General features: G+C 39.0%; 1 protein-coding gene across 2 annotated transcripts in view; it reads left to right on the top strand.

Moving 5' to 3' along the window:
• Positions 1-27,921, top strand: part of LOC146762970 (nipped-B-like protein) — a 162,772-nt gene that overhangs the window by 15,140 nt on the left and 119,711 nt on the right. For both annotated transcript variants that reach the window (XM_085571239.1, XM_085571240.1), the window contains exons 2-7: positions 11,927-12,070; positions 13,719-13,884; positions 14,991-15,121; positions 21,605-21,704; positions 22,650-22,801; positions 25,269-25,429. In XM_085571239.1, coding sequence (XP_085427365.1) covers positions 12,007-12,070; positions 13,719-13,884; positions 14,991-15,121; positions 21,605-21,704; positions 22,650-22,801; positions 25,269-25,429 — 774 coding nt within the window. In that variant the 5' untranslated portion in view covers positions 11,927-12,006. The remainder of the gene's footprint in view (positions 1-11,926; positions 12,071-13,718; positions 13,885-14,990; positions 15,122-21,604; positions 21,705-22,649; positions 22,802-25,268; positions 25,430-27,921) is intronic.

Consider the following 27,921-nt stretch of genomic DNA (forward strand, 5'->3'; position numbering starts at 1 on the left):
TCTCCTCTTTAAACTCCTTAATCACAGCTGAGATATGAGCCTGCATTGGGCCATTAATCATACTCTCATAATTCCTAAGTTTGTTGGCAACAGAGCCCACTGTCTCTCGGTTAGCGTCAGCATTGATTGTTGCAATGAAAGTGGTATATTGAGATGGCCCAAGATTTGCTAGACTCCACAGCATTTGTCCTGTACACCTGACCTTGTCGGGGTCATTATTGTGTCGTCCATCCCTCCCAAAGAGTACCTCTATGATGGTGCTCCTGCATTCTCTCTCTGTGGACAAACCTCTCCCTGACACTCATTAAGAGCCGCTCCCAGAGAGAAAGGGACCCTGGTTCCCTTACAAAAATCTTATTTATACCCGAGTCCTGGGTCAAGGGTCCCAAGTTCCTTGCCTCACCACCGTCCAGCTGCACGCCTGTACCCATAAGATCCCAAACCCGGAGTAGCCAGGTAGCATAAGCCTCACGCCCTCGTCGCACAATGTCTTTATGCAGATTACGAAGACTTTCGTACGTCAGGGACTCGGTGATGATAGCAATCTCTGGCTCCCCTGTGGGTTGTGAGGTTCCTCCATTCCTGTCCCTATCTGCAGGGTGCTCTGCTTTCATCTTAGACCTCCTTGTTTCTACCGGGGCAACTGCTGCTGGCTGTGACTGCCTTTGTGGTTCAGCTGGAACCTGGACAGTTGTAACATTTGTGGGTTCCACAGCTGTACTATTAGACTGTCCCTCCTCAAGGCAAAGGGCCAGTTTCTCACCAGCTGGGGAAATGCACTCCTTCAGCATCTCTCGTATCTACTTAACCAGAACCCTCACCCAATCTGGGTGGTTCATTTCTGAGGTGGGCTGTGGGACAGGGTCAGGCTCTGGAGCAGCAGCATCTCGAGTGTCTGGGGCAGTGTCAGGTTCTGCAGGAGCATCCCTAGCCTCTGGTGTAGGTGTGAGGGTAGTTATCCAGGTTAATCTTCCCTTATCTCTGAGTGCTAAATATAACAGGCCTATCAGCAACACCACCCATTTTATGATATCATTAGCACTTAGAGAGGATCTTAACCCTTTGAAAACTGGTGGGGCAGACCCAAAAAGATGGTTAAAAGGTTGGGAGAAAGTTTCTCCAGGTGCTATTTCCTCGCAGTAGGTACCGTTATTAAAGTAACCCCAAAAACATACAGTTAGTGTGTGATAGCTATGAATCCATGTACCTGCCTTCCAGAGGAAATTAAAGATCCATGAATTTCTCACCCAATTAACCCAGAAGCCAAACTTGATAACAGACACAGTAGCCTTAGTTATAGGACCCATTTTTAGATAAGGGTCTGCAAATGGGAAAAGTATAGCTACGATCACATGCCACCCAAACGAAGGTAAACTAGACCACATGGTGATGCTTAAGATGTTTCTACACACAACAAAAAACCAAATTACTTAAGAACTGTTAATCCTTTTTCCCTCTCAATGCCCTCCAGCCCCACATTGGGCGCCAAAATCTGTCTTGGTTTGACAAGACAGGAGTCTATGAAGGAGGGCAAAAGCCTCCTGTGCAATGGAGAAGGTAAACCCCCTCCCTCCAAATTACCAGGATTTTTAATTTAAAAGGCTCTCAGTCAAAGATATGGGAATGGGAGTAACAATTCTTTACTAGGAGAAACTAGATAACAATTTAAAAAGGCAAATGCAATTGGTACAAACAAAACTAGTGATAAAGTCCACAACCTGAGGATTCGGGGTGTTGGTAGGAGTCCAGTTGAAATGATAGCTGCTCCTCTTGCAGTGGCTGATGAATTGCAGCTGAAGTGGTGATCTTTAGAAGGGTATAGTTTTCTCTGAAGATCTGGTGGCAGTTGGGCCGGTTTTCCTCTGCGCCGGGGCCGCCTCCGAGCCCCGCTGCTGCCGCCTCACCGCGCTAGTCCCGCCGTAGGAGCTGCTTCTCTGGGAATCCCGCGAAGAGAGAGAGCCTCTCTGTCTCCCAAAAGGTACCCCTTTATACAATAAAAGAGTGCTTGGCTTCCCCCTCTGGGTGGAGCATCTCACAATGGGATGGTGTTACATTACCAGGCCTGCAGTGAGTTAGTCAATGGCCCATTAACAAACCATTACCTCTTTGGAGCAAACCATTGTTCTTGGAAGACATAATAAACCTGCCCAACCTCCAACAGATGGCAAATAGAATACAAGCTTGTCTTACAAACCAGGACATCTATGACAATCAACAAGTGTTCCATGGTTTTCAAAGAGAATATTGTTCACAAGAGATTTCAGGGTGTAGGATTGTCCTGGTTTTCTGCCAGGACTGAGTTAATTTTTCACAGTAGCTGTGAAGGGGCAAAGCCTGGAGCTATGTAGGCATGTCTAGGTTGTTATTCTATACCACTCAGATCATCACTGGGGGGCAGAAGTAAGGAATTCTTACTTACAAGAAGGGTGTGTGGCTGGTGCTTGGGCGAAAAAGTATGGGTGCAGAGGGTCTCTGCCATTTTGTATATTCTCTTGGGGCCCACTTCATGAGTTTGGGCCGGGTGAGAATTTTTTGGATGTAAATCACCCTCTTTTTGTATACTTTTGTTATTATTATTGTTGCTGTTACAGTTTGTTTCTTATCTCATTTCTGTTTCCAGTTCTTATCTCAACCCATAATTTCTGCCATTTGTCTCTCTCACTGGAGGGGCAGGGGGATGAGTCGCTTGTAGTTTTGGAGTGCCATTCCTAAACCACAACAAGGATGCAAAGGACTTGTGGTAAATCTTGGAAATGTACTTTGTATACAGAAGACAGAACAAAGCTTTTGGCTGTTAGTGTGAAGGGGGTGTCATGGTTTGACACTGGCACAATGCCAGTGCCCCCATGAAAATGCAATCTCTCAATTGAATGCTGTGAAATGCAATTGAGAACAGAGCAAAGCAGGCCCAAGCTTAATAACAAAGGAAAAACTTTAATAAACTACTACTACTATAAAAGGAAAAAAGAAAGAAAAACACACACTAAATCCAAAATGAAAACCTTCCAAAACATTCCTCCTTCCCCCCCCCCCCCCAATTCCAACAAACCACAGTGAGACACAACTTGGACCCCCAGTCAGGTTTCCACCATTCAGAGGATCAATACTCAATCCATCGAGGGAGAGAGGAGTCTCTCCTGTGCCACAGACCCCCCAAGAAACACAACTGCCACTTCTTGTGTTTCCATGTCACACATGGCACTGCCCGGAGAAGAATTTGCCATGGTGACAACTCTCCTTTCCATGCACAGTGCTCTCACCACAGTGAATGGATGGACAGACTGCTTTTAGGATTTTTCCTTTCAAAGATGCTTTGCCAAGAAGGAAAAAACAACAGTTCAGTTTTTCACTTTTTGGGACCACAGTCCCCTCCATTTCCCCCTGGGGCCGAGGGTCTGAGAACAGAGTTCTTCTTCTCTTCTTCTTCTTCTCTGAAGACAGGGGGTACCACCACAAACCTCCCCAACTTTTCTCTGTTCCCTCCACTCCTGTCTTTTCCCAGCTGCTGAAGTAGGTCTATTGGCTCACCGGTATCCTCCTAAAATGCAGTCTCTCTTGGAGGAGAAAATCGGTTCAGTCTATGGCTAACAAGAAAAAGTCCAGCCAAAAGCCACTCCATCATCTTTCCCCCCCCCAATCTTCTTTCCCTAACGTCCCAGGTCCCAGGCTGTCTGTCTTCCTTTCTTTCAAACTGAGGCGGAATAATGTTTTCACAAAGCTTTCATTTCTCAAGGAAGGGTTAAAAGTCCCCACTCCCTGGATGGCTCTCGGCCCAGGCTCCAGCTCCCATACTGGGCATCCCAGATTTCCTCCACCCTTCCATCTGCAGGGGGCCAGCCCGGTTCCAGTCCCTCCACCCTTTGGCCTACCTCAGTCAGGCCACAGGCCTTCCCCTCCCCCACCCAGCCACCTGGCTGGGCAGGGGAGAGTCTGCACTGCACTCTGACGGGAACCCAAGAGAGAAAGTTCTCCTGGGAATTCTGCTTTCAACCCCTCTGTGTTTTCAGAGGCGTGTCCAGTCTTCAATTTGTCATCCCAAGTGCCAATATCCAACCCCAATCACTGACTGGCTTGACCCTCTTCCTTCTGAGAAAAATCTCCTTCCATGTCATACCACGACAGGGGGCTAATCACAGAGGGAACTGGCTTTATTGATGGCATGGAGGAGGTGGAATGTGGCATGTTGTGAGACAGTGTGTAAGTGATAATGTAGCGTCAAGTGGGGAAAAAGCTATGCCAAGTCTTAAAGTTGTCAGATAGTGGGGTAGAAATGGAAGCTGGCTGAAGGGAAAATATGAAAAAATGGACTCAAAATGCCGAGGAGACAATTGTAACAATGAAGTATGCTGTAGCCTGTGAGGACAAAAATGGTCTGAAACCAGAATATAAATTACATGATCATTAAAAAAAAAAAAAAAAAAAAAAGAAGGGTGCTGACAAACTGGAGGGACTGTGACAGAGGGACACCAAAATGGTTAGGGGGCTGGAGCATGAAATGTAGAGAAAGAATGTTACTTGGTTCTTTTGAATGTTTTAAAGTTCTTTTAAAATTTTTCTATGCCTTCTAATGTTTACATATTTATACTAGAGTTCTCACGCACTGTTCATGTAAATAAAGATTATTTTACATTCTCTGTGGAAGGAGAAAATTGATAGTCTGTTAGTTTAACCAGTGTAGTTGGAGAGGTGTCAATTTCATCCTCCAGTCCACTATCACTTTTAGAATTCTATATATTACAAAGTCAGAAATAAAACTTCCTCTTTTTCTTCTTTTAGATCTTAGTGTGAGTGCGTGAGTTATTTTGTATCGTAGTTCAACAGAAGAATCTGAGGTAGCTGGGTTTGTTTACCTTGGTGAAAAAAAAGCTAAGAGGGCTTGAAATGTTGCCTTTAACTAGCTAATGAGTGTTTATACAGAGGATGAAGACAAGTGTGTCTGAGGTGCATAACAAAAGAAGTTACAGTTGATGTGTGCAGTAAAGGAAATACTGTTTGGATTTAAAGGGAAATAAATTCTCAGTGAATTTCCATCATTGGAGATATTCAGAAATACAGAATTTTCCATTGGCATTTATTGCAGATCTTTAAAGAAATGTTATATTTGTGCATCGATTTTCTTAGTGTGTATTAAAGAAGTTTAGAGGTATTTTAATTGTTTTTCAAAACCAAAAAAGAGGCAAAAATTGTGTGATGCCAAGTTTTGTGCAAAATCGGCTACTTAATAAACAGGTATATTTCTTTCCAATTTTGTTTTATAAAGGTTAGGAATCACCTGAGAATGATCAAAGACAGAAGGTCAAGATTAAAAGTTGAAAAAAACTCCTGAATTGAATAGATTTTGGTCCAGTGTTTAGTCACTAAGTTTTCAGCATGGTTAAGATCCAACCTAATTAAAAGCCTTTAAAATGTAAGTAATTGAAGTACACAATTTCTTTTAGGAAACTATAATGCTACTACCAGCTAACAAATGACAGTCAAGAATTTGAAAGCTACTCAAGTTACTACTTCCTCTCTATCACTATTTTGTTTACAAAGATGTGTTGCAACCTAAAATGCTTTCCATTTGACAGAGCTGACCTACCAAACCCTTTTAATAGCTCTTGCTCTTCTATACATTTTTGAATACAATGGACTGTATCTAATATCAGCTTCTGCTTGAAACATTGAAAAGGCTGTGCTCACCAAAAATAGTATAATTATAGACATACTTTTTGTTGCAATGGAAGTTGCATGAGGAATATGTAGTACAGATGGGAAATAATAAATGTATGAACTGCTGAAGTAGTTCGGGGTTTTCCCTTTATGTTTGAATTTCTTAGTTAAGCTTAGTCTTATGACTGCTTCCAAGCAAAGTTATGATTTTACAGTATAATTCTATGTTCACTTCTGCAGAACAAAAATAATTCAGTAGCTCTCAGTAGTATCAGTATCTTTGATGTTGAAAGGTTCATAAAGAAGATACTTGTTGTTTAAAAATATGTAAAGGAGCAGTAATAAATTTCCTGAATAACTGGATTCTCCTTGATAGTTTTAGCTGCTTTCTTTTGCAGAATGGGTGAACATAACTGCAAAACTAATGTGTATTTTATATAGCTTAAGTTTTTGAAACATACCAATTTTTGGTTTAGATTATGCTACCTTATCAGTGGAACTTGATCTGTTACCCCTTTTTTAATGAGAAGGAGCCAGTAGTATTTTATTTTGAAACCAGGTGCAAGATTTCTTTCCATTCCCTTAAATTTAATTCCCATGTTTTAAGGCAATAAATGAGCTGTCTCAACAGTAAGGCTCCTAAAAATTTGCATTAGTTCTCTAATGAAATAACAGGAAATACTCTTTCCCATAGAACGGTGTTGTTTGGTTTTTTTGGTTTGGTTTTTTTTTTTTTTTTTTTTTTTTTTTTTTTTTTTTTTTTGTATAGCTTCAATGATGCATTGGGCAGTTACCTTGAAAATCAGTAATTCTGAGATTTGCATTTTCCTCTTTGCCTGAAATAATGTACACTTGCTGATCATCACAATGTTTTGTAAATATAATTTCATTTTCTGCAAATTTTTGAGACAGGTTGTGTTGCCTTAATGAATAGGCTTTTTCTTGATGCATAACTGATTTGTGTATGAAGGATGTGATATGGCCTCATTTTAAAGAGTTATTAGTGCTAAGGCACCTGAATTAAATATTTGAGATGCTATTTTAAAGTGGAGAACATTGTTTATAAGTATTTTTTAATTTTTATAGAAAATAAAATTAAAACCAAAAAGCTTCCTGTGCTTACAAGAAGGAAATGGCTTTAACAGAAAAAGATGCTAATGCCGTTCATTCTTTTTGGGAAACTATTCTAATGAATTTTCACCCTTTGTGATTCCAAGGTAACAAGAAAAGTAAACATTTCCTGCTAGACATTCATGTAGTATAGGTCAGGGAAGATGCATACTACCTATAGGTATCTGCTCTCTGCACATTACTTAGTCTGGTTTGGTTTTGTTTGTTGTTTGCTTGTGTCAATTCCTCACCTCCTCAGGGAAGGGTTATTACAGGTACAAAGCACAATTATGCTTTATGTTAGTCTACCCTTGTAGAAACTGGGTGCACACCTGTGTTAGGGGACATCTTTCCTTGAATCCACAGACCTCATTTTTTGTATGCTTCCACCACCTTTATTGTGGCTTCTCTTCCCATTTACTGTGGTGTTACTGACACTACTAGCTCATAGGCAGCAGAGGCATCAGTGTAATTGTTATCGAATAGAACAGCAGAGACCAAATCAGTGTGACAATAGCCACAGAGGAAGAAGCAGGTTGCTCTAAAATTTTTTTCTAAAGGTTGCTTTATATTCAGAAGTCCAGTACAGTACTTTTCACTAAAATTTCTTTTCTTACAGTAGCTGTAGTGATTTGAGCAGCTAATATTGGAATAGCTTTAGGAAAAAAAGCATTGTGCTAATACTGGTTTAGAAGTTATGCTAAATAAGTTTTATCTCAAGCTTTTTAATTTTTCACTTGCTTTGTCAGCATTATTCAGTCTGTTGTGTGATCACTTTTTGAACTAAACATATTAATTTCACTAGTACACTGAATTTTGTTTTTTGTGCTTCTGGGATTTCTGTCTCTCTTTTCAAACTTAATTTTTTGTAGACAGTATTGTAGGTGAAACTATTCTGTATATGCCATAAACTTTCTGGTTTTATAAATGCTGATGTGTTTAATGGGATTTTATCAGTAATGAGTCTTCTTGATTTCTGATAATAGCCCCCCCCCGCCTTTCTCTCTGCCTCACCCTACATGCTGCCCTCCTTTTTGGTTGTTCAAGTTAGCTTAATATCATGTTTCCTGCATTACTATTTTAACCTTAGGCAGCTGCATTGGGGGCTTTCAGGCAAAGATATGGGAGAAGGAATAGCAGTTCTTTACTAGTATGCATCTGTATAACAAGAGAAACAACAACAACTGCAGCAACAACAAACAAAAAAAACCTCCCAATAACAGTCTTCCTGGCTGTCAAGCACTTTCCCCTTTGGTGTAGTTATGGTCACAGCCGGCAGGGGCGCTGTTGGCTCCCGGCCAGGCAGGCTGCAGGGAGTGCTGTGGCGCGAGCTCAGCCACCTCTCCACATGGTTAATGGTGGCTCAGCTGGTAGGAAAGAGAGAGAAGGGACTTTCCTTTGCAAACTCATGGGAAGCAGCTGGTCTAAGTGCCATTTGGGAAGCTGAATGGACTGCAACAGGAAACCTCGGAGCAGCAGGCTGGAATAGCAGAGGCGAGCACACCCGGGGTGGCAAACAAAGTGTAGCAAAGACTCCAGAGCCGTGTCAGAAGCCGTGGGGTGTCTGGGCGAGCACAGTGTGTCGGGTTAAAGTATAGCAAAAAGCCCTGAAACAGTGGCAGAAAACAGCGGGGCTGGCAGGGTTATCACTCCCTTGGATAGCTCACCGGCGATGGCTGGTCCCGGGGTTGGGCCAGCCCAGCGGGAAGGGTTCCCAGCATAGCACACACTGCCTCTGGGCTTCCAAGCAAGCGGAGGAGCAGAGAAGCAAGCTGGCAAGCCCCAATCACAGTACTGAAGGAAAAGGAAAAAAAGAAAAAGAAAAAAAAAAAAAAAGAAACATGCAAAAATCACAGGGCAACAGGATATCCAGTCAGATGTCCATGCCGCATGGCGGCCGAGACTATTACCTCCCCACTGGAAGGAAGCAGCAGCCCCTGGTCCCCAACCCTCACAGGATTCCGGGTTGTCTCTCACCCATCACAATACTGCACAAAGTCGATAATACAAAAGTTTCTAAATATTGATAAATGACTCATTAGAGTAGGGAACGAAAAACCAAAACACAACAAAACTTGTTTGTTTTGACTTGTCTGACTTGTCAAGGCCTTAATTGTTGCATGACATTTTGATATTTTGTGTGAAATAACATGTATTGAGCTATCAATTTTCTTCCCTAACTGCTTGATATTTTGAGCATTCTTCCTTTGTAACCTTCTTTGCCCTAGACATAGCAACCACATCCCCTCCTGACCTTGGTTTTGTTCGCTAAACAAACCAGCTCCTACTCTCCTCTTGGAAAGCTTAGTCTTTCCCTGACCATCCTAGCTAGTTGTCTGCACTTGTTCCACTCTTGGATCTGGATCTTGCCAGTTCATGTTTCTTATGTATCTGTGGAGAAGGTATTTAATTTAAGTGTCTACTTTTGGAGGGATTTTTTTTTTTCCATTTAATATCTGTATAATTACTGTAGCAGTAATACCAGGAAAGAACTTGCATTATTAGTGACTGTCTCTGATGTTTACAGCTTTCCAAGGTGAACAGGAAGGGAAAGTAAACAAATTCCCCCCCCTCCCTCCCCCTGTCTTAGTGTTACATATGGGATTTCCAATAATACTGAATGGTTATGTGACCTTAATCAGTTTTGATGCAGTTTAAGTCAGGAGAGGAGAGCTCATCGGACATGGTCTCTTGTATGTACAACTTATGTGTGAAAAGTGCTCTTTAACTTCTTGCCTTTAAATGAAAACGTAAGTTCTAAAAGTGTTGTTAGCTCTTGTGGATTTGCTGTTGTAGACTCGTGGTAAAAGTTAGGTCCTTTTTTTTTTCTTAAGAATTGCTTATTTATGGAACAAAGAAACAACTGAAAATCTTTGTATATTGGTATTCATTTCAGGTAAAGAAGCTTCAGTATCAAGTAGCATTTGAAACTGCTCTGTGTGTTTGAAGGCTGTTTTCTCCTGGATTAAAAAAAACCTAAACACAGCAACCCACACAGCATATATCTATCTGCAGCAGTTTCCGTAACTAGATTTCTGCACCTGTAATGTATTATATTTTTAACAAGCAAATGTAATTTAGTGGTGGGAATGAGCCTGTGGCAGGTGCAGCAAAGGAAGTTAACTCAGTGTTGGGTGGTAGTATTTTGTGTATTGGTTGTGTTGTCCCTTGTCACACCACACCACCCCCACTCCCACCCAAAATAATTTAGTTGTGTGTAGACAGGGAAACACTGAAAAGTTAACTTCACTGGTTCATGAAAAGTGAACTTCACTGGTTCATGAAAACTTTGTGCAGGAAAAATACTTAGAATATTATTTCTTTATTTTGCTTTGAATCTGTACATATGTATTAGCAGTGGTATTATATATTGTCATTGGTGTGGCATAAGAAAGAATGAGATAAAGATTAATAAGGAAATGCCAGTGATATTTTGGTTTATATGTATTGTATATGTAATTTGCAAAACTGTTGACTTGTAAAGTAAGTATAAACAAATTATTATTTCAGAATCTTAAGTAAACAACATAAATGCTGAGAGAAGTCTTACTATTTCATGAGTTAATACAAGAGCCTGTCTATTATAGGTAAATGTATATACAACAAGTTTCTTTAATTTATTTTGTCTTCAGAAGATATCATGCTCATTTTTTTCATTTCATTAGTATAACAATAGTGGATTGTAATGTATGGTATTTGTAAATTTTTATTGTTTTGGAAACACAGTTCAAATTATTGTGATGATCTTTTTTTGGATGGGGTTGGTGGTGGTTGAATTTTTTTTTTGTTCTTTTATTTGTTTGTTTTAAATAGTGTGGACTTCCTTACAATTGGGATCTTTATAGTGAGTAAAAACTAGATGAACAAATTCCTTTTCAGTAGTTGAATATAAACTATTTTTTAATAGGAAATAAACTAGTTCATTGGTGACTAAACCTTTTCTTTCTGTGGAGGGGGTGAAACAGTACCTGGTAATAGTTTGACCAGAGTGTGTTTAATATTATAGAGATATTTTCAGATAAATCTTGAAATACTACAATTTTTTAAATTGTCCTGGTTTCAGCTGGAACAGAGTTTATTTCTTTTCAGTAGCTGGTAAAGCACTGTGTTTTGGATTCAATACAGAATAATGCTGATAACACACTGATGTTTTGGTTGTTGCTGAGTATTGCTTACCCTGAATCAAGGGCTTTTCAGTATCTCATGCTCTGCCAGGGAGGAGCTGCACAAGAAGCTGGGCGGGAGCATGCCCGGGACAGCTGACCTGAACTGGCCAAAGAGATATTCCACACCATAGAACATCATGCCCAGTATATAAACTGGGGGAGTTGGCTGAAGAGAGGTCGATCTCTGCTCGGGAATGGGCTGGGCATTGGTCAGTGGGTTGTGAACAACTATTGCGCATCACTTGTTTCTCTTGTGTATTATTCCTCTCTCTTTTTTATCTCCCTTTTCATTACAATTAGCAGCAGTAGTAGTATATTTTACTTTATTTAAATTATTAAACTGTTCTTATCCCATGGGTTTTTGCCTTTTTCTGATTCTCTTCCCCATCCCACCTGTGGGGGGGGTGGGTGGGTGGGGGGAATGAGCATCTGAATGGCACTCAACTGCTGGCTGGGGTTAAACCGTGACAAAAATATACTAAGATTTTGTATTTGTCACTTTTCTTATTGCTTGACATTTGCACCTGTAAATTATTTCTTTTGTTTTTGCTAACTTCTTATATGAAAAATATCTCCTGCAAAACTGGGAAGTGAATATAGTAGTTAATTGCTTAAACTGATTATGGATTAAGTGCTGTCCACTGCATTATGAGACAAAAAACATTTTGTTGCCAATTTTTGCATTGGTATTGTATAACCTGAGCAAATTGTCTTTTGATTGCCTTATGTTGCGTCTTTTTTGGTGACGGACTCTGCTTCTGAAACCAGAAGCTTGCCTTTTGATTGCTTAATGCTATTTGATATTTAAATTCTACATTGTTCCACCAACTTTCAACAAAATTTGCTTACTATGCATCTGAGATTATGGTCTATGTTTCATTTATGTTATTGAATTTAAAATTATTTTAAGTGAAATGAGAGTTTTAATTTGGTTTTGTGTTTCTTTTGTGTGCGTGTTTTTTTTTTTTTTTTTTTTTGTTGTTGTTTTTTTTATATAGTGCTTGGGAGATGGGAAGTAATGATAGCTGGCACCTGAACTAAAATATCTGTGTAGTCGCTACCATCCCAGAACTTCAGGATGAATGGGGATATGCCTCATGTTCCCATCACTACTCTTGCAGGGATTGCTAGTCTTACAGACCGTAAGTACTCTTTTCTTTTTTGTCTTTGCTATGTTCCCTTCTAACTCTTCACTAAATATACCTGCATTTTCAAAATACTAAGAGTAGTTTTATTTTTAAAGTTCTTAAAAGTAAATATGTTCAAAATCAGATTTGGTATTAAAACATTTCTTGTCCTTGCTAGAATTTAAAAAATATATTCAAACAAAATATGCTAATTGAAACATGTAGGTTAAAAAAAGCACCTTTAAGTAAACACAAAACAAAAAAAAAATTGGAATTAGTTGTTTGGAATATCATTTGGTAACATCTGCGAACTCCACAAATAAAGAAAAACATATAAATGATGAAATACTTCTCTAAAACATACATATCATCATTTTCACTGGAGAGAGAGAGATGATTTGACTTATGTTCAGATAGAGAGTTGTGGAATGTTCTGAATATACTTGAAACTTAGTTTTGCACAAAGTACAAAAAAGTTGCTCTAATTAACAAGTGCAAAGAGTGGCTGCTAGAATGGAAATAAGCAGCTGAAGCTATGAAGCTTGTTTCTTGGCTGTGAGTAGATGAGGTGTGTGTACTGTCTTTAAATGTCAGGAAGACAAAATGCAAGGAAAGAAAAAGAACTATTTACATTAAAAGCTGATGCTTGCACAAAACCAAATGGTTATAATCTGACCAAAAATAAATTTCTAGTGAAAACTTAGAGGAGATTTATCATTACTATAATGAAGTCCTACAACAGCCATTTCAATAAGAGAAATCAGGACAAAGATGCATATTTTTTTATAAAGTGTACGCAAGAGTTTATAGCTCAGTTGTCTGTCTGAGGATAACTGGACTCAGTGATCCAAGTGGTTATTCTGAGCTCTTGTTTTATTATTATGCTGTTGAAATTTGAAGACTTTTCAAGAGACTGAAAGTATATACCCAGCAATTGAATTTAATTGCCTATAGTAAAAAAAAAGCAAATGTATTTAGTGGGGGGGAAAAAAACTACTTCATGTCTTTCTGATATTCTGAATTATTAAACTGGAAGATGTTGCTTATATATTTATATGTGTATATATGTACCATTATGTGTGTATAATAATGGTCTATCAGGATGCAAATCATAAGTTTCTGGGCTATGGACAGTTTTCCAGCACTAATTATTTGCAGGTGTGGTTCTCAAGTCAAAATACTTAACTAGTATAAGTCACTGGCCAGACTTTTGGTGCAAGAGTTTCTTAAAACACTGATTACCTTTGGTGGGATTAGCCCTTGTGTTAGGTGTGTTTGCTTCTTTCTCTGTCATATTTCTCTGATGTTCAGATCAGGAGTGCATGAAAGAGAAAGGCATGTCACTGCTTCACCTTATTTCTCTCTGTGTGAAAAGAAGGTACTGGAATTGACAAGTCCTGTTGCCCTAAAAACATGGAGGACTTGATGAGTAGAGGCAGTAGAGTAGGCTCAATTAACTAGCTGAATTTATACTGTTTTAATAAATGTTTTGCTGATCTTGCTAATTTTTCCAAGTTTCAAGGCACATTCAAGGTAATTAATGCAAATAATGTAGTTGTCAGATTTTCTTTCTTAATCACATGAGGGAGTAAGAAGGTGTCCATCTTTGTGTGCTTGTGTTTCATGAAATAATTCTGAACTCCTTTCTATTTTCTGATAACAGTTTTGAACCAGCTGCCTCTTCCATCACCTTTACCTGCTACCACAACAAAAAGCCTGCTTTTCAATGGACGGATAGCTGAAGAGGTGAACTGCCTTTTGGCTTGCAGGGATGAAAACTTGATTTCACAGCTCATCCACAGTCTCAATCAGGTGTCAACAGATCACATGTATGTATTTTGAACTTCAACTATATCAGATCACCATCCTTATTACTTTAAATTAAACTGAACTGAATTGAGAAGGGTATTAGTATCTGAAAATTAGAAGGTGCAAGTTTTTTATTAGGCTAGCTTAGCAGATTACTGCAGTATAAGAATCAATTATTTCCATTGGAATGCTAGTAATTGTCTGACAGCCCTTATGCATAGCTAGTTTTTTTTAATAGGTATGCTGCTTGTTCTATTCTTGCTAGTTAGGAGTGCAAACTTTGTGGTATTGATTGTGCAAAAGTCATTTGTGTTCCACTTAGTTATGTGCACTGACAAATTTTATACCCAGTATTACACAAAATGATACTTTTTTGAGACACCCATGCAAGATCTATGTAAGTTCTGATTAGATATTGAACTTAAAATATTTAAGAATCAAACCAGTAAGTATTTTGTTTTTTTTCATTTTTCACTGGTGTTCTTTGAATTGTCTTATGTGTACAGCCCTTTTTCCTACGTGTTCCAATCTGTTATTTTGATCAAATGAAAGTAGCTCTTCAAAGTCATCAATGCAAAGAAAAAGTGAAAATACGGATACATTTACTGAAAATTTTTGAAGGTTCAAAGGGAATCCTGTGATGTCAAAGATATGCCAATTTCCCCTTCTAAAATAAAAGATTTTCAAAGTGTTGGGCTGCAATGTAAATGTTATGCATTTATGCTTATCTTATTTTCACTTCTACAATAGTACTTTCTGGATGTTATGACAAAACATTCTTCTTTTATGGAGAAGATCACAATACAGAAATGGATGTAAGAAGCCTTATAATAGTCTGAAACTGACAGCCATGTATATATAAGTGCTTATTAACAGCAAATAATTTTGAAGACTAGTAGGAATACCTTTTCTACCATTCCTTTAGCATGAGAGGAAAAAAGTAGATTTAGAGAACCATGGTGCAGTACAGATTTGGTGGGTTTTTTTCTGTATTTTAACAGTGAAATGCTGAAGTTTGGTTTGGTTTTGATTGGTTGTGGTTGTTTGGGTTTTTTTACTTGACTCGTGGTTTCTTATAATTTGAAAATGCGTTTGCCTCTTTATTTGCTTACTTCCACAATTCCAGAGAATTGAAAGATAACCTTGGCAGTGATGATCCAGAGGGAGATATACCAGTCTTGCTGCAGGCTGTCCTGGCAAGGAATCCTAATGTTTTCAGGGAGAAAAGCATGCAAAACAGATATGGGGTGCAAAGTGGTAAGGATTTTTGATTGATTATTGATTGATTGATTTTATGTTTTTCTGTAAGTTTAGGGGACTGATACTAACCACAAATATGTAGGGAGCACAACCGTGATATTTATGCCTTATCTTGTATTTGATAATGATTAAAAGCTATGTGTCATGACATCTTCTAAGAGTGATAGTATTAGAATAAGCACAGAAATACACTCTACTAGGTGTTTTTGTAAAAAATAATGTTGAATTTCTCTACAAAGTTTAATTTCTAGGATAAGTGATTGGGTTTTATTTTTAAGTAATTTTATTTTAATTTCTTTATAGGTAGGTTTATTTATTTGTTTTAGTAAATTGAAGTTGGGAAAAGATGCCTTGTTCTGTATTGAAAATCTGTGCAATTAAAGTATATCACTGTAGTGGTAGTTTTTGATAGTCCTGAGGTAAAGAATAAGGTTGAATTAACCATATGTAGCATCTCCTCCTTGCCATTCCTCTTCTCAGCAATTTGTCATGCCCTACAGATTTTTTTTTGTTTTGATAGCTAATCTTTTCTGAGGTTTAGTGAGATATACTGCTGGATAGCAAAGATGGAGAAGGGGAGAGACCAAGCACAGGATTTATTGGACAGATTCTACTTGTAGATCTGGAGACTTCTTCATTTGCACCTGAAATATATTCTTTAAATACTAAACTATGAAATGAGTAGGGGGGTTTTCAGAGTTTTCACAATGTGAGGATAAAGGCATTGTAGAGATATAAATAGAAGTGTTACTGGAGTCCACAGGGAACAGAAAGTCTTAAGGCATTTTTGGAGGGGGGGAAAAAAATTGATCATTAAGTTCATTCACCTAGGCTAATGAGTAAAAAGCAATACAACATTTGAAAAGAACTTGCTAAGGACAGAACACATAATGTTCCTTGAAAGAATGCAAAAATTTCCACAAATGAAAATGTGAAAGGCAATGCTAAATATTTAGTAGGTCATTGATACATATATCCTGAAATTTAAACTATGAAAAAGGTCTCCAGGTTCTGGGTTTGGAGATAGCTGTTGCAGAGTATATTTTTTTCCAGCTGCTGGAAGAGTTGTGACTGTCCTGACAGTTTTTGCATAGTGGTTCCACAAAGAACATATACTTGTCCTGGTTTTGGTTTGGATAGAGTTCATTTTTTTCTTAATAGCTGGCACGGTCGTGTGTTTTTTTGATCTTGTATGAGAATAATGTTGATAACACACATTTTCCTACCAGTTTTGTAGAATAAAATAATTATTTTCCAGTGCAAAAGGGAGGCATTATTTATGAAATTATTTGTTCCAGCAGAGGCTTTTGAAAGAAAAAAGATAAAGCAAGTTAGTTTCTTTCTAATTTTTGCTAATTATGTGCTTCAGAGGGGAAACACTTTTGCTGCTTGATTCAATAGATTAAGAATAATCCTTTTTGAAATAAAACCACCTATCTTTAGTTAATGTGCTTTTGCCTATGCTTAAAGGGAGGTACTAGTACAGAATTAAAAAACGATTAAACATAACACTTAAAAGAATAGTTGATGCTATTTTAATAAAGTTAACAAAGTGTTTTCAGAGAACCAAGAGATCAGACTTTAAATCTTCCTTGAATGTTTAATTTTATTTTATATGATTCTGAATACTTGTACCAGTGCAAGCACTGCAATGTAAGTGTGAAATTGGAAACATTGAAAGAAAGGGGTAAGAGGAGGAAAGTATAGCTGTACACAAAGTTTTTTGAGAGGAAGAAGGCTCTGTAATGAATGTTTGGAGAAGCTAGGTGAAGTGCCTTTTTTTTTTTAATTTATTCATTTCTATGCCATACTCTTACCTGGAAATAGGAGGATCTTTAAGCTAGATGTTGGCAAATTGTGGCAGCCATGTTAGCTGTTAGTACATCCCATTCAGATCTCCTAGGCCAAAGGAGGGTATATTGATGTGATCTGGCAGCTTAGGTTGGGCTTTCTTCTGCTTTCTGAACATATTTTGTAATCTCTGTGAAGTCATGATTTGTAGAACACTTGAGAGTTTGGTAGAGATCTTATGTAATGCATTTTGCCAGCCATAAGAATGAAATTTAGGTTCTTTTCTAGTAATTCAAATTAATCTCTTCTGTTTTCCTTACTGTCTTCTTTATGAATATTGTCCTTTTGCCTTCTGTTGAGTCCAGCATGTGGTGAAGTCAGTGCTGGGTACTGTGATCCAGTATTTGTAATGCCCAGAATTGAGAAGGAAAGAAGGCACTGGGACCCCATGTCAATTTACTCTGCCTGGGGTGGGCCTCTACACCATGATCCCTTGAGCATCAGTTCCAGCATTAGTATGGACAAACTGAATTCAAATTAATTTCTTTCAGCCTTCTTTTCTAATGCAAGATCAGAAAAACCACCTGGCTAAAGAATTTCAGTAAATGTGGAATAAAATTCTTGGTTCAATATAATTTGTCAGGAAAAAAAGGCCTCTTCAGAAACCTAACTATTATGTGTTGAATACATGTGAATATAAGGTAAAGCACAAGCAGAATTCTGTGCTGATGCTTTTTCCACAGTCATATTGATTTGTAGCTCAACACTAAGTTTAGAGCAAGAATTGTTTTTAGTTATGATTAACAAATAGTGCAAGAAAGATGTATTATCTGAATACTTGTTTTGTTTCCTGGGTGCACCACCCTCCCCCACCCCCCCCAAATTGCTGGCATATTTTGTTTCAGGTAAAGTAGCAGCAGTATTCAAACCTTTATTCCATGTCTTTTAATAACAGCTCCATTGTTGAAACAGAGTTCATACAGATACGATTTTTAATTAGAGTTTTCAGACTGTTTTGTATTACTAGGTTGTCTGAACAGGCTGCATCACATCACTGTTCAGCATCAGTACAAAGGCAACATGTTAATTTTATTTATAGACATTTTTAATCAAATGACAGAGAAAGTTCTGGGTCCTATCATAATTATTTATTTAAAATTAGTCTATTATTTAATTTCAGTTTTCATAATATGTTTTTCTCTTCTCAACACTGGCTTTGTCTTTCAGCAGATATCTGTTAGAAGATCAGGTAAAATACCATATTGCAATAGGTTAGTCTTCATAGCATAGCTTAGGATGTAGAAAGGACTTAAAATTCAGTTTAAACTATTTACTCGTGCATTTTTGATTATTAAAATCTTATGCATCTTTCCCTAAGCATCAGTTGCTTTGATTTTTTTCATATATAGAAGAATTAAAATGCACATTTTAATGCATAAAAGGGAAAAACTTTGTAGACATATGCTTTCAATAAGAGTGCATATTTAACTGAAAAATTGCCTGTTGGTGTGCAATCCTTGCTTAAGCATTCATGATGCTGTAATACAGTTTAATCATACAAGACCTTTTCTGTGATCTCGAGCCATGTTTTTGTATTCTTTGGCAGTAGGAATGCTAAAATGGATTTACACATATCCCTTTTTTTCTAAGCCAAAAAAATTACATTCAAGACTGGGAGTATATGTTAAGAATGCAAAGCTGGCCAATACCCCCAAGTGCTGTGCAGCCTTTCAGAGGGGCCACAACAGGTTGGAGAGTCGGGAGAGAAGAACTGTCTGAAATTCAACAAAAGCAAATGCAGGGTTCTGCATCTGGGGAAGAACAACACCAGGCACCAGTACAGGCTGGGAGTGACCTGGGGCTCCTGATGGACAAGTGTGTGCCCTTCTGACAAAGAAGGCAAACAGAATCCTGGGATGCATTAGAAAGATCATTGGCAGCAGGTCAGGGAGGTGATCCTGCCCTTCTCCACACCTGCAATGCTGTGTCCAGTTCTGAGCTCCTCAGGACAGGAGAGACATGGAGCTCCTGGAGTGGGTCCAGTAGAGGCTGTGAGGATGATTAAGGGACTGGAGTAACTCTCTTATGAGGAAAGGCTGAGGGAGTTGGGGCTGTTCAGCCTCAAGAGGAGTCATCTGTCAGGGGACCTTATCAATGTCTGTCAGTGTCTGCAGGAAAGGGTAAGAGAACGGACCAGGCTCAGCTCAGTGGGGCCCAGTAATGGGACAAGAGGAATGGGCAGGAACTGATGCCCAGAAGGTTCCATCTGAACTTGAGGAAGAACTTCTCTGTGCAGTGACCGAGCACTGGAACAGATTGCCCAGAGAGGGTGTGGAGTCTCCCACATTGGAGATATTCCAGACCCATCTGGACACAATCCTGTGCTGTGTGTTTTGGGATGACTGAGCAGGGAGGTGGGACCACATTACCCACTGTGGTCCCTTCCAACTTGACCCATATCCTGTGGTTGTATGAATGTTATTACTAGGATGAGGTTTTCTCAAAACTGAGCATTACCAACAATCAAAATTAAAGTTGCATTTAAAAGAAATTCTTAAGTATTTTAAGGCATGGAGATGCACAGTGGAGCCATAAATCTGCTGCTTAGTGATATGAACAACAGTGTAAAAAATGTACAAGAAGATATTTTAGTGTCAATGACCACAGAGTAATTTCAACTCCTTTTTAGACTAAATGTTTGGGCTTATTTTTACTCCCTCCTCATTACATTATTATTAGACAGACTTGTTATCTGTCTGAAAACTTTAGAGACACTGTTGTGGTAGGGGATTCTTTTGTTTGGTTGTTGTTGTTGTTGTTGCTTGGGGGGTTTTAGTGGGGTGAGGGGAGGGGGATGGGCACTGGGGACTTAGGGTGTTTTGTTTGGTTGGTTTTTTTGAAGTTATCTAGATTGTCTCCCCTAACAGAGATAAAGAGGTGAGAACTGCCTGTCACAGAATAAGTTTTAGGGTTTTTTAAATGGCATTAAAATGTATTACTTTTTATATTTTCTGTCATACTTTTTTAAACCAAAAGCGTGTTTTAAATTTACAGAGGAGAAAAGATATATTTTTTAAGTATTTTAAAAGTGCAATCTGTGTTTTAAGCATAAAATGAAACTTCTGCATAGTTCATACTCATACTGGCACATTCTGTCAGCTTTCTGTACATGAATGTTAAGGGTTAGTAGTTTGACTAGCTACTACCTAGCTGTGGTGAGAGTGGCTGTGAGAGGTGAGTGGGTAGTGAGCATGCCAGATGCTGCCTCCAACACATCTGGAGTTTCCTCCTCACTTGCCTCTGTGCAAGGAAACCAGTGTTCATTTAATCAAATTTTGCAGGAGTTGAGGACTCCGCTTCTGTTACTCTGGACAATGAAATGTCCTCTGTACTAAAGTACGGAGGTCTCTTATTTATTTATTTATTTTCCGGCACAATATGAGAATTTCACTCCTGCTCTGGGCTAGTTTGTCTGGGCTAATATACTTGGAATGCAGCACTTCATACCTACCAGGAGGTAGTAATGGCTTAATTCCTGGGGGATTATTCCATCACTTCTTTGTTGGGGAGAGGGGAAGAGAAAAGAGGATGACAGGGAGGATTTCTGAAACTAGCTTTGCTTGTGTGAATATTGCAGTAATTGAAATCAGTGATAGTAATACAAAGATTGATGACTCCCAAACACTCTGGATTAGCCAGCTGTCTATCTGAATTTAGGTTTAAATATTTGCATTGCTGATGTGCTTTTACCCATGGCTTTGGATCACTTTCTGTGGCTTCCCAAACTGCAGTGTGTATGTGAATTCTGATGCTGTTTTAGCTGCAAGACATTCAATTCTATCATTAAAATCACCTGGTTAAAAGTCATATAAGTTCTTGTGTACCTGTACCATTTCAACTTCTAGTGTTATGTGGTGGTTAGAAATTCTTTATATCTGTATGGAAGAGAGAAAACAAAAAAGATTATTTTAAATTCTCCCTAATAAAGATGCAAGTTAGTTCCAGGCCCATTGGTACTTGTGGCTTGCCATCTAGTACAACTCTTGAATTTTCAAAGCATGACTGTGGGAATCTACAGGCTGTTGGAGACTATAGATGGGATACTGGTGGTTCTTTGCAACTGAAAATATTTCAGCATCTTCTTTGATAACATTCCTTTTAAGTGTGGTGGAGGTGGAATAGAAAGCTGTTGTCCCTGGGTAGAAAGGAACCAGTAGGGCATTAGGGGAGCAGAGAGAATATCTTGCACCACTCAGCTCGAGATGATTGTTTGTTGTATTTGATCTAAAAATGGGAGATAAGTTTTCTGTGTTCTTCTGAGTTGTGAAGTTTCCAAATCTTATTGGCACATTGAAATACTCCACACACAAGTCTGGGGTGTCGAGTATGTGGTCTGTTATAAAATGTTACTATTTACTAGCAGGTTTTTGGCTAAGGAACAGAGAGGGAACTGCTGTTGATATTTATTATTGAATTAATACTCCTTTAGGGAACATTCTTTTTATGTCATGGTGTAAAATAGATATCTTACATGAAATCAATCTTTTAAAAATGTTTTCTAACAGTTGTAGGTAGAAGATGTCAATGTTTGTAAATTTTATAATCTCTTTGTATATAATTTCTGAAATGAGAGACTTCATTGATTAAAAAGGAAATGCATGTAAAGTAATGCTGCTATCTTCTTAATAGGGATGATGATGTCGCAGTTTAATATTTCTCAGAACTCCATGAGAGGTAGTCCTGCATCTTCTAATTATCAACAAACCACTATCTCACATAGCCCTTCCAGGTAACATTCTCTTTTAAATGGGGTGGGATGGGCAGCAAACTGCAAATTCTATCTACAGTGACAGTCAATTCTTTTTGCAAGTATGTGAATGGAAGGTGATCAGTGTCAGGATCTATTTTGCATTTGTCTGACAACAGGGTGAGTTTCTTCAGCTGGCAAAGCAATGTTTTTGCTAGTGAGTAATCTTTGTATTCTGATTAGTCAGGATTTCCTGCTGTCCCTCCCTCACATAATTTTGGCAAACTTTATTTCCTGCTAAAATAATACCCCTGCCTCCTGACACCCCTACAGCTATTTTCTACCTGTGGCAGGAGAACAGAAGACAAGATGCCATGTGTTCCAGCATGTATAACATTACCAATGTGACAGAAGGGTAGGAAAGAAGGCTTGTAAAAACATGAAATACTGCTGTAACAGTTATACAAAAGGCTGCTCAGAGGAGGATAAGCCCAGTAATTTGACCAATCTTCCATCAGCTTTCTCATCAACTTTTGAGTTCTTTTTCAAACTTTGAGTGTCAGCAAGTAGCATGTACCTATAGAATCATTTAGGTTGGAAAAGACCTCTAAGATCATCAAGTCCAACCGTTAACCTAACACTGTCAGGTCCACTACTAAACCGTGTCCCTAAGTGACACACGTACACACATTTTAAATACCACCAGGTTCGTGACTTATCACTTCCCTGGGCAGCGTGTGCCAGTGCTTGACAAACCTTTTGGTAAAGAAATTTTTCCTGATATATAATCTAAACCTCCCCTGGAATAACTTGAGGCCATTTCCTCTTGTTCTGTTGCTTGCTACCTCCTTTCAGCAATAAAGTGTCCCCTGAGCCTCCTTTTCCCCAGACTAAACACCCCCAGCTCCCTCAATCTTCTAAAATAAATAAGAAATGTGTATAAATTTCCTTTTCCAACTTTTTCAAACTTTTTCATTTTATTTTTAGCCGGTTTGTGCCACCACAAACAAGCTCTGGTAACAGATTTTTGGCACAACAGAACAGTCCAGTGCCTAGTCCATATGCTCCTCAAAGTCCTGCAGGATACATGCCATATTCACATCCTCCAAGTTATACACCACATCCTCAGATGCAGCAAGGTAAGTCTTTGATATTTATTTTATTCTTCTATCTCATGTCAGCTTTAGCTTCATGTGTGTGTTTCACAGCTCTCTAATTTCTTTGAAGGAGTCACATGCTTAATGAAAATCTTGGAGTTGGTAGGGAATTTTTTGGGTATGCTTAAGCTTTGCTTTCCTGACTGTACAATTGTCATGGTTTGACACTGGCACAATGCCAGTGCCCCCATGAAAATGTAACCTATCAATTGAATGCTGTGAAATGCGATCGAGAACAGAGCAAAGCAGGACAAAATTAATAACAAGGGGAAAACTTTATTACACTACTACTACTACTACTATAAAAGGGAAAAAAACCACACAAAATTAAAAATGCAAACCTTTCAAAACATTCCTCCTCCCACCACCCAACTCCAGCAAACCACAGTGAGACACATTTGGACCCTTAATCAAGTATTCACCCTTCAGTATAATCAATACTGAGTCCATCAGGGGAGAGAGGAGTCTCCCTTGCACCATAGACCCCCAGGAAACACAGCTGCCACCTCTTGTGTTTCCATGTCACACATGGCACTGCCCAAACACACCGGACCAGTGTGACACTCTCCTCTCCATGTCACAGTGCTCTCACCACCGTGCATAGACAGAGACTGCTCACAGGGCCCCTTTAAGGATGCTTTGCCAAGGACCAACAGGAACAACAGTCCAGTGTCTCATTTTGGGACTACAGTCCCCCCCATTTCCCTGGGGCCGGGGGTCCAAGAACAGAGATCGCCTTCTCTTCTTCTCTGAAGACGGAGGGCATCCTCACACCCTCCTCCGCTGACCTCTGTTCATTCCTGAACTGGTAGTTGCTGGAGGAGTTTCTTGGCTCACCATTGCATCCCTCTAAAATGCAGTCTCTCTTGGAGGAGAAATTGGTTCACTCTATGGCTAACAAGAAGAATCCAGACAACAGCCACTCCATCATCTCCCCCCAACCTTCTTTCCCTAACAACTGAGGTCCCCGGCTGTCTCTCTTTCCTTCAAATTGAGGAGGAGCAATATTTCACAAAGCCTTCATTTCACAGGAAAGGGTTAAAATTCCTGAACTTCCCGGACAGCTGAAATCTCTGGCCCAGGACAATGTGCTGTCTCCCACACTGGGCATCTTTCCCCCCCCCCCTTCTCCTCTGCCTGCAAACTCCCAGGTGTCTGCAGGCTCTCTATCTCTTTCCCTCTAGGTTGGGGGGGGGCAGGGTAAACAAAGACATCTCAGACGTTCTCCACCCTTCCGTCCGCAGGAACTGGCCCAGCTCGGTTCCGGATCCTTCACCCCCTGGCCTACCTCTGCAGGCCACATGGCTTTTCCCCTCCCCCACCCAGCTCATGGCTGGGCAGGGGAGGCTTGCACTCTCCACTGACCGGAACCAAAGAGAGCGAGTTCTCCTGGGAATTCTGCTTTTAACTCCTCTGTGTTCTCAGAGGCGTGTCCACCTTCAATTGGTCACCCCAAGTGTCAGTATCCAAACCTGACCCCTGACTGGACTGACCTCTTCCTTCCAAGAAAATTCTTTTCCCGTGTTAAACCACGACAACAATGGTAGTATTTATTTTATTTCAAAAAATCTCAGAAGGATCATTGAGTCCAACTCTTAAGTGAATTGCCCATATAGAGATTGAACCAGTGACCTTGGCGTTAATGCTTCTCCTCTATGTACACTGATTTTGCATAGTTGTTACATATACATGACAATAGAAAAATTTAAAAAACCCTAAAACTTTTAATTTTTTAGCTATGGCAATTGTTTATTTGTACTGGCAAAAACATAATTTTTGCCAGTGTAATGTAAATTTTGCTGCCAGCTTATTTAACTTTACCAAACCTTTACAGTGTAGGCTAGGCTAAGTTGGCTAGAATTATACTCAAGGTATGCAGTAACTGGCAAAGATGACCTTCAGAATTAATGTATTTCTTTGTTTTTCCCTTTTCTAAAAACAATCTTGAACAACATGAACACTGTTAAGTATCTAGGCATTATCCTTTCTTGGAAGTAGAATTCTTGTTAGATTCTTTTAAATCATCTGTTCCTAAAGTTTAGCAGTGTGCTTAGAATTTATATAGCTGTTTTGTATGTAATGTTATGTGTCTCATGAATACCTTGGAAGTGACTAAAGGTAGCGAATGCATATTATATAGAGGAAAATAAAGTTTTCTATAACCTATGAGTATGATACTGACTAATTAGGATAGATGTGGAGTGAAGCTTGGCTAATCTGTACATGGAATTTATGTTTAAGAGTCTCTTGAAAATTTAAAACTTAGATACTAATTTTATTCAAGGTATTTGTGGAAAGAAGATTTATTGAAGAAAGTTGAGATTCTTGTTCCAGTCCTAGACCTCTTGCATCCAACTCATTAATATTATGGCCTTTTCTGTTAGATTTTTTAGAGTTAATGATTGTGTGAATATATTGGTATCATTATTTTTATTTTTCTGTATTTCAGCTTCAGTATCCAGTCCCATTGTCACAGCTGGGATGAGAAATCTCCATGAAAATAAAGTTTCAAGTCAATTGTCTGGAAATTCAGCTAATCATCATGCTGATAATTCTAGACATGGCTCAAATGAAGACTATCTACAGATGGTGCACAGGATAAGTAGTGATGTATGTCACCTAGATCAGTTTATGATGATAAAACAAATATTTACTGTGATAAACCAAGTATGTGTTTAGCTGCCTTAAAAGTCAGATATTTTATGAGGATGCTGTTGATGAATAAAACCACTGAAAATATATTTCGGTTTCAGATGTATGCACTTAACTGTGCAACTTTAATGTGCAAGTTTTAAGATTTTTCTAGATCTCTCTTTTGGAACAGTTTGTAACATTGATTCTGATGAAAGTATGAAAAGTAAAATCTTACTCATGTTAGTTTATTATAAAAAGATGCTAGAGTCTGCAATTATTGTATCAATATATTGATGTAAACAATACTAGATTCTAAATAGGTTTATAGTTAATGTGTCTTTCTGAAGATTCCCCTAACTGTAAATTCAATGAGACAATTGCATAACCTATTCAGTAATATAGTAATGTTGTCAAAGACAAAAATTGCTTTTAACATTTTTTCTTACAGATCTGTTATGTGCTTTTATGGCCTGGTTTATTTATAATATGTTTTCCTAGTGACTTGAGTTCACGTGGGAGAAATTCTTGCTAAAGTATTGAATATAAGTGAAAAAAAATCAGCAACTTTCTCCCATGGTGTTTTCAACTTCTTCACTTTCTTAATGAGCATCTCATCCTCTGTACGAAGCATGTTGTGACTCTTCTTTACAAGTTTGGCACACAGTCTCTTAACACCTTTTAAGGAGACAGCACTTAAGTTTCATTTTTATTTGTTGCTTTTAGTTCTTTGAACTATGTGGTCTTAGTGATGCCTACAACAGTTACAAAACTTGATCAAAACCTGGTGAGAAGCGGGCCTTTTTTTTAAACATGTATTTAATCTACCTTATAAAAACTAGGGGCAACTCTTGTCTTCCTAAATTAGCTTGTGGAAGCAAAAAATTGTTGTATTCAACAAGTGCATTGATAACACCAGACTACCTAGATTCCTTACAGGGACTAGTACACTGGAACTCTAAGAGAATTGTTAGTTTTCTTAGTCTTCTCTTTTTAAATTAAAGAATTATGCTGATGAAAAACAGCTAAGAAGGGATATTTTCAACAAGAGAGTTTTGTAATGAAGGAATCTATCAGAATACACAATCTCATCAGGTATTTTTCTCAGTCTCTGCTTCAGCAATACAAATTCTTCAAAATAAGAAGCTGTTCTTGGCATTAAATGAACATATATCCCCCAACTACTACATCTCTAGTAGGTCACTCCCAACCTGTGCTGGTACTTGGGGTTATTCCTCCCCAGGTGCAGGACCCTACACTTGCCCTTGTTGAACCTCATTAGGTTTCTCTCCACCCAATTCTCCAGCCTATCAAGGTCCCCCTGAATGGCAGCATTGGCCTTCAGGTGTATCAGTCACTCCCCCTAGTTTTGTATCATTAGCAAATGCAACTGAAGTGCACCTACACCAATGCATGCAGCATGGGCAACAAACAGGAGGAAATGGAAACCATGGTGCAGCAGGGAAACTGACATAGTTGCAATCATGGAGACATGGTGGGATGAATTGCATGACTGAAATGCGGCAATGGATGGTTATAAACTCTTTATAAGGGATCAGCAAGGAAGGAGAGGCTCTAGATACCTCTAGTATGTTAGGAAGTGTTTTGATTGTCTGGAACTTGATGATGGTACCGGTAGGATTGAGTGTTTATGGGTAAGAATCAAGGGGAAGGCCAACAGAGCAGATGTCCTGATGGGAGTCTCCTATAGACCACCCAGCCAGGATGAAGAAGATAAAATGTTCTATGAATAGCTGGGAGAAGTCTTGCGATTGCTGGCCCTTGTTCTCGTGGGGGACTTCAACTTACCAGATCTATTCTGGAAACAGAGCACAGCAGAGGAAACAGTCTAGGAGGTACCTGGAGTGTGTGAAAGAACTGACACAGCTGGTGAGTGAGCCAATCAGGAGAGGTGCCCCACTGGACCTGCTGTTTTTGAACAGAGAAGGGCTGGTATGGGATGTGATAATTGGAGGCCATCTTGGGCACAGTGATCATGAAATGATAATTTTCTGTTCTCAGAAAAGTAAGCAGGGGGATCAGCAGAACTGCCACCTAGGACTTCCAGAATGCAGACTGGCCTGTTTGGGAGCCTGGATAAGAGAGTCACTTGGGAGGCAGTCCTGAAGGGCAAAGGGCTCCAGGAAAGCGGAATGTGGTTTAAAAAATAAATCTGAAAGGAGCAAGAGCAGGCTGTCCCCATATGCCAAAAGACAAGATGGCAGGGAAGACCGGCCTGGCCAAACAGAGAGCTTTGAATGGAACTCAGGGAGAACAAGAGAGTGCATCACCTCTGGAAAAAGAGGCAGGAAGCTCAGTAGGACCACAAGGATGTTGTGAGGTCATGCAGGGAGAAAATTCAAAGAGCCAAAGCCCAGCTAGAACTTCATCTGGCTACGGCTGTAAAAGACTACAAAAAGTGGTTCTACAAATACATCAGCAACAAAAGGAAGGCCAAGGAGAATCTCCAT

This window comes from Lonchura striata, chromosome W (assembly GCF_050655825.1).
Source record: "Lonchura striata isolate lonStrDom1 chromosome W, ASM5065582v1, whole genome shotgun sequence".
Lineage (NCBI taxonomy): Eukaryota > Metazoa > Chordata > Aves > Passeriformes > Estrildidae > Lonchura > Lonchura striata.